Source organism: Rutilus rutilus, assembly GCF_951802725.1.
Source record: "Rutilus rutilus genome assembly, chromosome: 5".
Classification (NCBI taxonomy): Eukaryota; Metazoa; Chordata; class Actinopteri; order Cypriniformes; family Leuciscidae; genus Rutilus; species Rutilus rutilus.
In genome coordinates this window covers 12,236,967-12,253,641 of record NC_140213.1, presented here as the reverse complement: position 1 = coordinate 12,253,641, position 16,675 = coordinate 12,236,967, and the positions used below count along the sequence as shown (strand labels likewise).

General features: G+C 42.1%; 1 protein-coding gene across 1 annotated transcript in view; it reads right to left on the bottom strand.

Moving 5' to 3' along the window:
* Positions 1 to 16,675, bottom strand: part of syt9a (synaptotagmin IXa) — a 58,398-nt gene that overhangs the window by 27,854 nt on the left and 13,869 nt on the right. The window contains exon 3 of the mRNA XM_084409475.1: positions 6,609 to 7,161. Coding sequence (XP_084265601.1) covers positions 6,609 to 7,161 — 553 coding nt within the window. The remainder of the gene's footprint in view (positions 1 to 6,608; positions 7,162 to 16,675) is intronic.

Sequence of the window (16,675 nt, the reverse complement as noted above, 5' to 3'; positions counted from 1 at the left end):
ATTTGCTATTCTGTTTACTGAAGAAAAGTTTGCACTTTCAAATGTGTAGTGTGTGTTGGCTATTCTACATAATACAAAGTCAGCAAAGCTGTGAAGATTTTACTTTCTCTTTTTAGTGTTCTTAAGTTTTATACTGTGATGCTGCTATTGTGTTATTATTGGTATTGAGTTATATGTTTGGTAATAAAAAGTTAAACTGGCAAAAACAAACTTTTTTTTTTTTCGGGGTCAGGGTGGGGGGCATCATAAAGGAATTATGCTTAGGGCACCAAAGTGGCTAGCAGCGGCACTGTATATATAGAAGTAGCCTAGCCTATTGAACTAAGTAAAGCGCTGTAATGTGCCATTCATAAATAAGTGTTTTGACATGTCTAGCCGAGTGGCACTATTCGTACTGGGAGGGAGATTTAATTCTTGCATGTTTTTTCGTTGTGCATGAGTTCATATGTGTGGGAAAAGCTATTAGAGTAAAAATATTGCGTTAAAATAATTGACTAGGCTACTTCATGAGTTAATAAGAAAAAATATTTTACAATTCCTGCAAATGCAGTGATGAAGTTCATGTTCTCATGATTTATTTTTATGAATAAAAATGATTTAAAACATCCCCCCCTCAGTTTTTTTCACAAATCGCACCCTGTCTACTCCTCACATCATAAGGAGAATGGCATAAACGCTAATATTAGTCTCTCTGTTTATCCCAAGGGTTATAATAGTCAGCTGGACACAGGCCATATTCAGATCAGATAAAGGACCTGTGCCTAGACACAACCACAAAGCAGCCCTGAAGTGTTAGCAGAGACTGTGTCAACAAGACTATCCCCTGCTAAGGCGTCATTGACACCGACACGTTTTTTTCCTCTGTACAGATGAAAATGTTATCAAAACATGTTATCCTGTTCACATGGAAACTCGTTTTCAAAAACATGCACTTTGGTCCTATTTCAATGTTTGCATTCTCAGGCCACCAAAACACAGTTGACATGTGAATGAACGGCCAGAAGGCAAGTTTTCTGTTTTTCAAACGGTGTCATGTAAGCGGCCCCAAGTTAATAACTAATGTTGTTTTCAACTGAAATGAATCAATCAAAGACTTAAGCAGGACAATAACTTTCTTATAGAGCTGTTGTACAGCCAAAACAATCTTTTTTGCATTAATTTCCTTTTATCACTGTAAAGCTGCTTTGAAACAATCTGTATTGTAGAACGCATTATATAAATGAAGGTGACTTGACTTGATTTTTAATTAATAATTCATGTCGATAGTTTTAACATACTGTTAAAATACTGTTAAATACTGTTTAACATACTGTTAAATACTGTTTAACATACTGTTAAAACTAATCATGGTATTGATATCTTTGTAGTGGTGTGTGCACACCAAAAGCTAATTTAATTATTTGCGCGAGTAGATTACAAAGTCAACGCAAAGACGCGAATAGATGCAAATCCACGCCTGGCGACGCAAATTGGGTGACGCGATTGCCGTGAATGTGGGATATTCACCTCAATCGCGTCTTCCGCGCAAGTTAGAAAATTTTAACTCAAGCGGGAAATTCACATGACGCGTTGTCGTGCATGCCAATTAGCGAAGAGCTTATAGACATGTCTAGTTGTATCAGAAAATGGAGGAGAGCATTATTGTAGCTGTCTGCGGGCACCCCAGAATTTATGACAAAAATGTATTCATACAGAGACTGGACAAAAAAGGAGATAGCTTGAAGAAAAGTAAGCGAGGAAGTTGGACTTTCCGGCATATTTGGGACTTCCACAACAGGTACAGAGCAGCAATAGTAGTTATCTCCAACATGGTTGATGACGGAAAAAAGGGCAAAAAGGAATGTTGTTGTTGTTGTTGTGCGCAATGTTTTAATTCGCATGAGTGACGCGAAAAACAAGAATCCCACGAGTAATCTAGAGCAAGTAGCGCGATGTGAATATTCGCTTCGCTTTTGTTGTGCACACACCATTAGACTGCCGACTCTATAAAACAGTGGAAAGCAGTGGGCTCCATCTCATGAATTTATTCACAGCAGTTTTCATCATATCAGAACAACACTAACGTCAGCAACATTAAAAAGTAACAGCCGTGTTATCACTTGTTCTGGAAATAACTCAGCAGAGAATGTGAGATGAGCTTTTTTAACACCTATTCATCTGAACTTCACAATGATGGCTTATAAAAAGGAGGAAAACGGAGGATTTAACTGAGAACTTACTGCCACATTGATGAGTTTCATCTACACCTGGCTATTCATTCATTCATTAACTATTTCAGTCGTATCTGACTCTTGGTGATTCTATGGACTGTCCATGAATTTCATTGATGATGGTTTTTCCGGGGTAGGTCGCCAGGTCTTTCCATAACCTTCCCCATTACATTTGGGACTCACACACACACACACACCTACAGATAATTTAGCATCATTAGATGTTATGCTGATTGGCGTCTCACGGTAATTCAAAACTGGCTGATATCGAGAAGTCACCCTGAGCAGTTATACAGAAAACATTTAAGCATAAAGTAAGTGCATACTTTGTGATCAGAATTTAGATCAGAATCTGCTCATATAGATTTTTAGCTTAATTGCTACCAAGTGCCTCTGAGAAAACTGAGTAGGTTTCAAATTGATGGCAAATCCAGCAATTATATTTCCTCAAAAGCGCTTACTGTTACAGTCTGTTCACTCTTGATTTTGGAACTGGGGGTATCCAAGCAGTAGACCAGCATCTGTCAGATTCTATGATATATATATATTTTTTTTCTATGATGGCATTTGCCTATCATGTCTAAACACTCAGCATACAGGGTGCAAAAAAAGAAGGTTTTCGGGATGACTGAGATATTATAAGTTTGTACCTGACACTCTATTGTATGCCTGAGGCTCATGATGAAGATAACCAGGGGTCGTGCTGGTTCTGACAATAAAAGGTCATTTTGATGAGTTTTGTACAGGATCTGAGAAGCTAGTGGTCCTGCCATTTAGAAAGGGTAAACAAATGCTCAAGGGCAACTGCTGCTGATGATTTGTGAACATTCAAACAACTTTAAATATAAAACACCTTTCTTATATAAAATATTTATCTAAAAGCTGTCCATGCATTGACAGTGGGTGTCATTATCACGTCATGTCTGTCCATATGCAACTTGTACACTTTAAGAAAACCTATGAAAACCAATGGAAACACATTATACCTATTATACATGTCTTTCATTTTTTATTGTGATAAACTGTATAAACGATTGTTGTCCCCGTCAACTAATTTCCCATAGCATGTATCTTGTATCACCCTGTAATCCCTTCTCACATAATATAATAATTTCAGATCAAATCAATATTTCATGCTATTCTTCTCATTTATCTATTTGGTATCTATTCTTATTCTTCTTATTTATCTATTTGGTAAATGGTACAGTCAGACAGTCATTATTGCAAAATAAACCTTGAGGGTGATTTAATTTATAATCATAATTTGATTATAACACACTACAAGCTACAGTACACTTGAATGAGGCCATTTGGGACAAGCCTCTTATTTTCTCTATGAATTTTGTATTTGTGGATTGTTATGACAGATCATGGTAGATGTGTCTCATTAGTTTGAGTTGTGCCTTAAATGAGCTCTACTTATTCTTTTTGAACCAGAAGGAAGCACAGGACTTTGAACATAAAAACACATCATGTGTGCTGTTAATTTAAGAGTCACCAGTGGTTTTATTTCAAAATGCCCCTCAGAGTCAGTTCATTGCTTATGCACTTGAAAAACTGCAATGTTTACTAGACTCCAGATCAGTGGCATGCACAGACATCTACGGGGGCACAAAATGATTGAAAATGACACTTTTGCTTTCAAAATTAAAGGGGTAGAGGCTCAAATATCTCCAAAAAGCAAAAAATAATAATAATAATAATCGAGATTCATATTTTCTTAGCTATATCCTCCACTTGCTATGACCAGAAGCAGGGCTGCCAACTCTCACGCATTGAGCGTGAGACTCACGCAATTGACACTTTTCACATGCTCTCACGCCACACATCCATTTTCTCACGCACAGAAAAATTGCGGAGCAAAGAGGTACTTTTAATATTAAACTAATTCTCAGCTCTTAGATTCCGTCAATTTTATTACGAAATTCAGATAAAAATACGTTTGGCGCTTGTAAATGTGACGTGACAGATCGCTGAGTGCCTTAGTTCAAGTGCACGTGAACCGATCATCTGTTACTTTTTTATTTAAAGATGCAGTACAACTTACCGAAAGTATACATAATATCGACCAATTAGTGTTTTTCAACCACTGAAAGAGGTCAATATATAACAGCAGGAGAACAATTATGTCACATAACGTTACATTTACCTCAGGAAAGCCATTTAATGACCATAGCATGTTAATTGAATTGAAAAAATAGCTTGAGAGGAGATTTTGCTGAGCACTATATTACATATTTATTATATTTTTACTTAAAGGTGATCTAAGTAACTTTTTTACCTTAACTGAACAGCTTCAGAGTCATTGGAATGGTTATATTACTTAGTTGGGGTTGAATGGTGGTCGTTTCGCACCCCCCTGGTGCCCGTGAGCGGAAAATCCGCACTTGCAACTTTGGGCCGTCAGGAAGTATCGCGTGATATCAGGTCTCGCGATGTAAACAATTGCTTTACGGCCAAAAGAAAGCTGCTAAAATGCTGTCATTATTGCGCTCCCTCACGCTGTTCGAACCCGAATGAAGAAGACGTTTTAAAGAATGTCCCATCTCCTTTGATGTCGTTGATCTACTAGCCTCTGGTGTCTGAGAATCGCCAACGAGTTTTTACAACAGTGTTGTCAAATATCTATTCCGAAGCTGTGGGGGGAGCTCTAGAGAGAAACCTGCGAGCAAAAAGCGAGAATACAGCGAAGAAATCCCGAAACTACCGAGCCCCGCTTTAAGCCATTAAATAATTGTTATTATAACAAAAACTGCATTATATTTAATTTGTTATTTTTAACCTTTAATAATACCAGCAGATTAGGCCCTCTATGTTTACAGCATTAGGTGAGATTATTTTTTTAAATAAAATGTAAAATAAACATGTATCCAAATTAGTCAATATTGAATCAAAATCGGAATCAAATCACAAGAATGGAATTGAAATCTTGAAATTTTTGTCAAGCAATAATAAAAACTGTATACTACCAGTCATTGTACAACATGTGTAACATGTTGTCACTAAACTTCATACAATTATATTTAGTTACCAAATGTTTTGACAATCACAATTACACTTATTGTGATGCAATGTTTGTTTTTACAGTTGGCAGCCCTGCCAGAAGACAGTTATGTTCTATTCAAATTTCACATAGCTGCCATTTCACATGATTTAGTTGTGGCTTTTCAAATGTGTGTGATCGTGTGAACTGACAGATATATGATTTGTGCTGTGAGGGTAATGGTTTTATAGATTTGTGCTGAAATTTCTGAAGTGCAAAAAACAAATGATTTGCAATGAACAGAAGATTCTGATGAATTAATTTCTCATAATCATTGAAGTTTGAAACAATATGCCATAGCAGCTTCCAACATTATCAATAAAGACGGCCTTAAAATAATATAGTTCAACCAAATGTAAATATTATAGAATTAAAGCAGTAGTTTACCCAATATATCCTAATACCCAAAAAATCTATATAATATCCAAAATCTGTCAATCAGAATTTGTCATGCTTCACTGACCACCCTCATGTCATTCCAAACCTTTATGACTTTCTTTATTCTGTAGAGCATAGAAGGAAATGTGACCAGGAACTGTGAAGTAAAAAAAAAAAAAAAAAAGACTTGTGCGCTGGGGATGCATGCCTGGGACTTTTGTCAATATCCCGAAAAACTAATTTTGGCCAATAGCCAATTTCATATTTTTTTAAATTTCAGTTAGTATTGTGCAAAACATATCGGGTTATGGCTGTAACCCTTGTTCCCTGAGAAGGGAACGAGACACTGCGTCGGAACGACACTTTGGGGAATGCCCTCAGCGTAGCCTGGGAAGCCAGCGTAGCCGCCCTCAGCGCAGCCTGCCTGCCTGGGAGCAACTTGCTTCATCACAGAAGCTGACTCTGTTGTGTGCCGGCGTCCATATGTAGCGTCCGTGTATACCGTCACACATTACGTCATGACGCAACACCAATCATGATTGGCTTAGTTTCATTTATACTTCAGAGGTGCTACGCTGAGGGGCATTCTCCAAAGTGTCATTCCGACGCAGTGCGATTTCCCTCGAAAGGGAACCTGTATTTTTTTTTTCATTCTGGTTTCAGAGTTCTGAGGTCTCATTACCAAAAGGTAACTTGTTAGAGCTAAATGAATGTTTTGATGAACAAACAGCATTTTTGAGAGTGCCACTGAGCCACAGTGTTTGCACTTTTAGAGGTAAATCAACCCATGCATAGCTAACTTAAAGTTGTTTCTGCTAATTCAGCATATTTATAAAAAGAAAGATAAAATAAATATCTATAATCTCTGAATATCTCAACTGACTCTCAAGTGTTTTAGAGTCTCTTTTTTGTTGTGTCCAAGTGTATCATTATCTCTTAAAATATACATTTCAACAGAAGAATAAAAATCTACGCACCGAAGACACATACTGGATGTCCCTGCTGAGTTTGGTCTCCCTGGGAAAGTCCACTAGATCCAGAAAGTTGTCAACCACCACCTGGCCAATAATATCGTGGCGTGAAAAACGATCAAAATCGTAGACACTGAAGTGCAGCTTCCTTGTGGGCAGGTCCGCATATGCCACAGGAAAGAGGAAGACCTCATCAAACACAGGGTTTAAAGTCTTACGATGCACCTTGGTCTGGTGCTTGGTTTTGCGGTCTGGGAGAAGGTAGATTTTTACATATGGGTCAGAAGTTCCAGAGAAGTCCTTGGCAGGGAGGTCTTGGGCTCTGTGGATCTTGACAATGAGCTGCTCCAGGTCACAGTCATATTTAAGAATAAAATGGAGGCGTCCACAGCTGCCCACATGACTGCTTCGGTTGTCCTCGCCATCTAGGGATCTTTGTTTGTAAAGTTCTGGTTTTAGCTGGCCCAGACTCATTCCAGTCAGAGAGTCCTGCCTCTGGAACTGGGTTACTGTGAAGTCAGGGTTAGACTGGTTCATCTGACGTCGAATTGAACTTTGCCTGTTGACAAATAGTAGGAGTTAAAAACAATTTACTGGATGTGAGGCTTACTTGGTTAGCCAAATAAATAAATGGGATGTCTCATACTAAAGAAATACTTTTTAGCCAGACCTTTGATACATCGTCACAAACAAATTCAATACCAATGGTCAGTCTAACAAATAAATTTTGATATCTTAATTTCAAAAGGCTATATCTTAAAAGTGATAAAAGATAGAGACTTTCTGTAAATTAGATAAATATTAAGGATGACCCAAAGTTTATGTAGGGATTACATTTCCCCATCTAATTTGCATATTATGACGTCATATGGTGGCGGCCATCTTGGATTATAGAATTTTCATGAAAAGTCACATGTTTAAATGATAAAATGCAGCACTTCTTTCCCCCCAAAATGTCCCTCACCTTCTGTATGCTATATTGCACAATACTGAATGCTCAGGTAAATAGTAAGTAGTAAACAAACTAATAATAAATCATTACTAATAAATGGTAGAAACAAACCGAATGCATGTAGCGGTTGGCCTTTTGCTGTAGAGATTTTCCATTTACTACATACAGTAGGCACTCTGATTCCATGTATGGGGCACATATATATATTATTCATATGACACACAAACACAAGTAGACAAGACCTGTTTAGTTCAAAAGCTCACTCGCCATGGCAAGGCACAGATCATGAGTGAGATGATGAGACAAGACGAGAGACAGACGAGACAAGACGAGAGACAATGTTAGTTTTTTTTTTGGGGGGGGGGGGGGTGGGGGGTGGGTTGTTGATGTTTTTTTTTTTTTGCTGACAAAGACACACACATCACAAGGACATGAACACACAAAAAAGAACACATAGTGTACACTACTAAATGGTCAGGGAAATAGATAGTAAAACAACAGTGTAAATCATTACTAATAAATGGCAGACAAAAAAAAAAGAATTTATGTAGCAGGCCTTTTGCTGGTCCATCCAGGTGACATTTCTTGTAGTGTTTCATGGTGTGGTACCTCTCATTGCAAGGCACAACACAAAGACCCACCCTACACTGCCTGCACATGTATTTTGTCTGATCAGAACAAACTACACAATCTGGGTAACCATCAGCCTGGCAGATAAAGTGGCGCTCAGTGAGTCTCTGTGGCAAGTCTCCCAGTGAGGACGACTTTCGGCCTTTGTTGCTCTCTTTCCTGGAGAAGCCTTCCAGTAAAGCAGTGATGACATCCTGCACGAAGACTTTCAGGGCCTTGTGAGGAGCAGCAGTGCAGCGGCAGTAAATGATGTGGAATGATGTTCACCATGCTTACACTGAGAATGGCATTGAAAATCCTGTTGTACCATTTCCTTGACCTATGGGGAAAGAGGTAGGTCTTCATTCTCTGGTCTGCTGTGTCGACACCCCCCATGAACGAATTGTAGTCATCAACACAGACAGGCCTATTTATCTCCCTATAGCCACTATCAGTGTGTTTGGTCCTGATGCGCTTTCTGACACATGTGTTGGAATGCAGTGTAGAGAGCATTGTGAGGCGCTTTGTATCATGCAACACACAAGCTAGCATTTTCCCCTTCCTCATGAAGACTGGGTCATCTCCCTTTCTCAACGGTAACTGTTCACGGGTGAGGCCCTTTGGCATCCCCTTCCTCTTAATGCTGACAGTCCCACACAAACCCGAATCATTGCTTGCCAGCTCATCTGCTATGGGTGGCGAAGTGTAATAGCTGTCCATGTACACCTCATGCCCTTTCCCTGTGTATGGGGCCATCAGCTCACGGACAATAAGGTGTGTAGCACCGAAATCACTTGCATTAGGCCTACTTTGTCCAGTGTGCATGGACCACTGTAGCACATAGCCTGACTTGGCTTCACTCAGAACAAATACTTTGTAGCCATATTTGTCTGGTTTGTTTGGGTTGTACATTTTTAGGGTTGATTTCCCTTTGAACGCAATGGTCATTTCATCCAATGACAGCTGCTTAGATGGACCATACATTGCTGAAAACCGGAGGATGACCAAATTGATGATTGGGCGGATTTTGAATAGCCTGTCATACCCTGGCTGACCCCTGAAGTCGGCTGATTGCTATGATTTTCAGGAACAGAATTTTGAGAAAAACAGGTTTAATTAACTGTCACGTCCTGCTAGCGGGATGATTGGCGCTCTTTTTTTATTGCCTTTTTTCATATCACATACAGTATGTTAGTAATCATCATAGATTAGGTATCATTCAAAAGCTTACGAACTCAAAAGTAATTCTGTGAAAACCATTTTGAAATTGGAAGATTGAGAGACGAGCAAGATCGTTTAAGCAAACGTACTCGGTTACCTAATGTAACCTCGGTTCTCTCTAGAACAGGGAACGAGTATTGCGTAAGTTGCTTACGCTACGGGTAAAGTCATCTTTTCTCGAGATATAAAGCCAAAAAATTTGAGGGCTGTGACGCCCTCACGTGAGGTAAGTTGCTTACGCTACGGGAACCCCTTGTCAACGCCGTGCGCGCCTAGCATCCACTACATGAGTCCCAGAGGAAGCCCGGGGAACACAGATAAGTGGGAATCAGGCGGCCAACAGAGTGGGCCAGCACATGTTCATAAGCACACAGTAGGGGGTGCAGAGCGGCTCAGCCGGTCTGTACTGAACTTGACACGACCCTTATAGTGCAGCTCAACCAGGAGAGCTAAATCGAGTAAGAGTAGCCCGCGCACGATTAATCTAGGCAGGGCATACACACGACTTAGACTGATAGAAGTTTAGCCTGCAAGGCGGGGACTTCCAGGTTGTAAAACCTAACAAATGTAGAGGGGGAGGCCCAGCCTGCCGCCGTACAAATGTCATGAATAGAAATCCTGCTGGACCAAGCCCACGATGAGGCGATGCCTCTGGTGGAATGAGCCCTGATGCCCAAAGGGCACTGCAGGTCTTTAGACGCATAAGCTGCCGCAATAGCGTCCACTATCCATCTGGACAGACTGTGTTTTGAGGCGGCGAGACCCTTGGTGCGCCCTCCAAATGAAACGAAAAGCTGCTCCGAGCGCCTGACAGCGGCGGAGCGCGCAATGTAATTTCTCAGTGCTCTGACAGGGCAGAGGAGGTTACTATCGACCTCGCTCCCGGATGCCGGCAAGGCTGACAGAGAAATGACCTGCGCTCTGAAAGGAGTGCCAATCACTTTGGGGACATAACCATGCCTCGGTTTGAGAATGACTTTAGAGTCATTAGAGTCAGAGGTCTCTTCTCACCGGGATCGACCATGGGGCTGAGTCTGCCAGCCGCATTAACTCCGGGAACCACGTTTGGTTCTCCCAGCGCAGGGCTATAAGGAGCACCGAGTGGCGCGTCTCCCTGATTCTCCCGATGACCTGTGGCAACAGTGAGATCGGGGGGAAAGCGTACAGCGGGCCGCTGGGCCAGGCTTGGGCCAGCGCATCCTCGCTCTTTGAAAGCGCGACATCCGACGGGTTTTCCCAGATCACATCACATTTATCAATTTCCATGTGTTTTAAATATTATACTGAATATATATTTTGTTTGTAGAGTGGGGGTTTCATTAGAAATGTATGAAATTCTACAAAATAAAACTTTAAAGGCTGTTTTCTCAAAATTAGTTTTTTTTTTTTTTTACACGCAGAGTCAGATATATACACTTAAGTAGCACCTACAAGTACCAACTTTTTCAGACTTATACTTAACTATATTCTGAAGGCTTTTATAGAGGGATTTGTTGATATATCATTCTATCCTGAGTTATAGGTCCTTTTACTCCAAATAACATGGCAAACATAAAAATGTTAAGGCTATTGTCAGTATTCTCTAATTTACTAAAGCACAAAATAAGATATCCAGAATCCCCTCTGTAAAAGCCCTTTCATCTAATATGTCAACAAATAGAACCAAGAAATTTAAACCTGGTCCTTTCCAATTTCCAGATTTTGTTTTTGGAAATGTATGCAAATGAGTGTATATTTAAGTATATATGGCCTCATTTGCATATTAAAACATTAATTTACACAAAATTGGTCAGGTATTGGTCAGGTAAAATTGCTATTGGTCAGTCCCCACGTGGTTCTGTTATTTTTACAAATTATTAACCAATCTAAAGTGTTGAAAATAGCTTGAGAGCAAATCTCCATTGGACACTTCAACTGTCTGAGAATCCTCGTAACTCCACCTCTTCTTCACTCCACGGCGGGAGCTTCCGTGGCATTTTGTCTCCTCAGGATTGGAAATCGCAACGATTAAGAAATCCTCGTCGAGCAACACGTAAAGCAAGCCTTAACTCTGATTTTATCTGTGTTAAACTATGATATCAGTTACTGATGTATTTTAAATGTCTACTTATTACTAGGTTTATTATTATTAGGCTTATTATACGTGTCCATACTGACTCGAAGTTGGCACTGTGCATGTAAAATACCCCAAGTAGCAGGTTTTATTTATGGGAGAAAAAAGGTCTGTCTACTGGCGCCAAGTAAGCCTATCTTTGGATAACTCTGTTTTTAGACAATAACGAGTGAAAATAGTTAGGTTAGATACATTTGAGTAGGCCTGTTTTGTTAAAAATCGATAGCTCGGTGCAGAAGGAAGCCTGTGAGCCACGAAGGTAAGTTTGCGTGCAGATTAGGCTAATTTCCGCCTATTTGACAGCCTAGTCACCTCATCGTTTTTTGTTCTGCTTCACTTATAGCTCTTAAACCTTTAAAGGGCACCTATTATGCAAAATTCACTTTTACATGGTGTTTGAACATAAATGTGTGTTGGCAGTGTGTGAGCAAAACCACCCTAGAATGATAAAAATCCACCCAGTGTTTTTTTTACAATCTCAATAAATCATAAGCACTGTCTCAGAACGAGCTGTTCTAAGATTCGGTGCAATGTGACGTAGAATTGCGCAAGCCCCACCGACGTGGTTTGATATACACTGTGGTTACCCCGCCCTCGGTGATCTGTACACCATCGCCATTGTTTCAACGACAGCCGGTAATGTCTCCTAAGAAATGTAGGTGCTGTTGTGGGATGTAAGAATGGACATAGTAGTCTTCACTGACATCAGAGCCACATCACATGTCCGAGACACAGCGGATGGATTTTATTTATGAAGAAAAGGCGCCACTTAAACTTCCTAAATACGTTTGCGAGAATCATTTTCTGACTGACTGTTTAGTGAACGAGGGTCAAAGTTAATCCTCAAGTGTGGATCTTTGCCTACTGTTCGCGATCCAACGTCACCTCCAGAAGAAGTAAGTGTATTTTATGATTTTTGAGCAAATAGTAATTTCAATCGATGTCAGCCAGTTCAACAACAAATATGCGTCTAAAGCTATTTATTGTCGTCGTCATAGGATGTTTCAACAAACAACGTCAGACAGTTTTATGTCACGTATCATTTTTGCAGCAATTACAAATTTAAATAAATTAATACCTGCTCTATCTCCATAGACAGTATATGCAAGAGCAATATGTATATATATATATATATATATATATATATATATATATACATACATATATATATATATATATATATATATATATATATATATATATATATTCTACCAAATTGGTTCACAGTTGGAATGCTGTTTTTTTTTCATGTCTAGTAATAGACGGCGCGCATATATACTAAGAGCTCCTATCCTGCCATCCAAGCCACTAAAAACAACGTCGCGCTTGAATGGCAGAGCATACACAGCAGCGGGTCAGGCCGGTGCTGCTCTGCACACTCTTGCGGTGTTACAGGCGTACCAGGCCGACCTGCTGCGGGATCTCGACCAGGGGACAGGACTATCCCCTGAGGCGGTCACTGAGCTGCGCCGTACCACAGATCTTGCTCTCCGGGCCACCAAACAATCTGCTGCCGCGATTGGCCGGTCAATGGCAGCTGTGGTGGCCACGGAGAGGCATCTGTGGCTTAACCTGGCTGACATCGGGGAGAAAGAAAAGATCTTTCTTCTCGATTCGCCGGTTTCGCCCGCTGAACTTTTTGGCCCCTCCGTTCAGACGGTGGTTGAAAAGTTCAGGGAGGCGAGGGCGCGCTCAGCTGCTTTTAAAAGCTGTATTCCGCTGAGATCCGAGTCCGCGCCCTAGCAGGCGGGAAGGCCTGGCCCGTCTTGGTCTGAGGGCCATAGACAGGCCCAGAGGGCCAGTGTCTCCTCTTGTGCGCCCCCTCCTGTCCGGAGCAGGTCACAGAGGAGACGCAGCTCCCGCAGGAAGAAGGATCTGAGGGAGGTTATCCAGGAAAAGCGCACTCAGCGGCGCTAGGGATAATCTCCCCGGAGCCTTCTCCTAACTTCCCCCAGGCGTCTCTTACATCAGGCCTGGGGCTGGGCCCATGATGAGTATCATGTCTGATGGCCCTCCTCGACCTGGTTAGTAGGAGCGCCTCTTTCAGGCATGTAAGTGGTGAGCCCAGGTGCTCTTTGAAAAAAAGAAGGGATTCCTGACGTGTCTTCACTCCGCACGCCGCAGGTGTACTGTCTGGTCTTTTTGTGAAATGGTTTTTGTGCGCAAATAACATATTTATGTTTCTCTTACAGACCGCATCTCCTGTATAGAGTTTGGGGCATGTTATGGTAAGAAGATAAAAATCTAAAAGCTTTTTCGGAGGCTGCATGGCAGGTAGTAGGCGTTAGCAGGCCTCCTTGATCAGACAGTCCTCATTTTTCAAAAACAAAACAAAAACATATGTGGTGTTCAGGTAATAGGCTTTAGAACCAGGCCTTCCTGAATATGAGCTCCCATATACTGTGGCTTATCAGGTCATAGGCCTCACTAGGCCTTCCTGAATAGCTCCCACATACTGTGGTTATCAGGTTATAGGCCTCACTAGGCCTTCCTGAATATGAGCTCTCACATACTGTGGTTACCAAGTTATAGGCCTCACCAGGCCTTCCTGAATATGAGCTCCCACATACTGTGGTTATCAGGTCAGAGGCCTCACCAGGCCTTCCTGAATATGGGCTCCCACATACTGTGGTTGAATATGGGCTCCCACATACTGTGGTTGAATATGAGCTCCCACATACTGTGGTTATCAGGTCTTAGGCCTCACTAGGCCTTCCTGAGTATGAGCTCCCACATACTGTGGTTGAGTATGAGCTCCCACATATTGTGGTTGAGTATGAGCTGCCACATACTGTGGTTGAATATGAGCTCCCACATACTGTGGTCATCAGGTCAGTGGCCTCACCAGGCCTTCCTGAGTATGAGCTCCCACATGCTGTGGTTATCAGGTCAGAGGCCTTACCAGGCCTTCCTGAAGGTGAGCTCCCTCATGGCATGATTCTTAGGCCCTCACAGGCCTCCTCAGTGTTTTGAAACACAAACACTGGGTAGATCCGTGGATCGAGTAGAGATACTACCCTCGCTGACAAGGGTTGTAAAGCACTATGCTGAGTCAAACTCTCCAGGATGTCCCGTCTCTGAGACCCGGGCCAAGTGGTTCAGTGCCTGTTTCGCAATCCCTCGGGCTGGATGCCTTACCTAAAGGCAAGTGTCCAGAGGCTCTGTCTTCAGACAGACAGGAAGTGGCCAGACTGTAGTGTCTTATGTAGTGACACCAGGTCAGGGCTGCCTGGTGGCATTTCATTCCTAGGCCCTCACAGGCCTCCTCAGTGTTTTGAAACACAAACACTGGGTAGATCCGTGGATCGAGTAGAGAAACTCCCCTCGCTGGCAAGGGTTGTAAAGCACTATGCTGAGTCATACTCTCCAGGATATCCCGTCTCTGAGATCTGGGCCGAGTGGTTCACTGCCTGCTTCACAGTCCCTCGGGTTGGATGCCTTACCTAAAGGCCAGTGTCCAGAGGCTCTGTCTTCAGACAGACAGGAAGTGGCACTGCCTGGTGGTATTTCAGGTGGCACGTTCCCCTGAATAGTGACTGGCTGGGGCTCCCTCGGGTTCCCTAGTCACATTCCCTAGAAGGGACCCCTTCTAAGAATGAAGTTGTGGTCCTAGGCGCTTGAGCAGGCCCAGGTAGACCTTTCACTAAACTATGTTTATGGAGGTTTCTGTGGTATCATATAGCTTGGGCTATGACCATAGGGAATGCTGTCACTGACAGCCCAGTGTGACCTGAGGGGGTTCTAGCGTTCACTGAATTGCTGGTTCTGACAGTTGCCACTGTCTTTGGGCATGCACTCCCCTCAGCATGGCGGAGTGGGTATTTCGTTCCCCAAAGCGTCTATGACGTAGTGTCGAGTTCCCTTCGAAAGGGAACGTCTCAGGTTACGACTGTAACCTATGTTCCCTGAGAACAGGGAACGAGACACTACATCTCCCTGCCATGCCTCGGGGCCTGCCTACCAACAGTCCCTTCAGACGATAGGATGTTGTCATGTTTTCAAGGCTCCCTTTTATACATCCAGGTCGCGCGTTAATCAATCAAGCTGATGATTCACGGGCTGTCGCCGGTCAACATGATTGCCGTGAGTTGATATTTGATTTCAGACACCTGTCACGCCTGAGGCGTTCCCCAAAGCATCTATGACGTAGTGTCTTGTTCCCTGTTCTCAGGGAACATAGGTTACAGTCATAACCTGAGACGTTCTTTTTGAACCCTAAACTTATATGTAATGTCACTGGAGCTACTGTGAGTATAATTGTCATTTTTGCCTTGATGACATACCTAAAAGGCAAGTTGACAAATACATCAGAGCAGCTTTTTTAGCAAATACAGACATCCCAAGTCTCCCGGAAGTTCCGGGAGTCTCCCACATATTAATAGCGGCTCCCTGATGCCCGCAAATTAGTTAAAATCTCCCGGAATCAAGAGCGTGCATGCGAGACAGAGACTGTGTTCCAAACCGTGTAGCGCGCGCACGGCAGAGAGGGAAAGGGAGCGAGAGATCTTGCGTGTGTGTGCTAGCGTACGTGTGTGCCTCATGAAGCGCATGTAAGATAGACAGCATTCTGATTGGCCTGTTTCGGTAAATCAACCAATCAATTGTCAGTGTGGGCGGGCTTTTATCTCTTCTCCCAAACCGAATTAATCAGTTCAGTGTAACTAGAAACGGGAGTGCCATGGCAGAGGGAGAGTGCCCCAAAAATGAAATGATTCAGGATACCTCCCTGAAATGACTTTTTGCAGGTTGGGATGTCTGCAAATATAACAAATAAATAAATAGCACAAATACTCAACTCGTGAGTCATCATGATATATTAAATGCAACGTATTGCGCAGAATCTGCGCATATCTGGCTTACTTGAACATGCACGTCATTACGCAACAAAGTGTGGCCGGGCTTTTATCTCCTCTCCCGAACCGAATTAATCAGTTCATTGTAACTAGAAACAGGAGTGCCATGGCAAAGGGAGAGTGCCCCAAAAATGAAATGATTCAGGATACCTCCCTGAAATGACTTTTTGCAGGTTGGGATGTCTGCTAATATAATAAATAAGTAAATATAATAAATAAATATTCAGTCCACTGACCAGTTTGTAAGATGTAAATAAATGTATGCACGTTCATAAGAATTGTCACGCATCATGACCAGGGTTTGAAATTAACACCCGCCAACCCA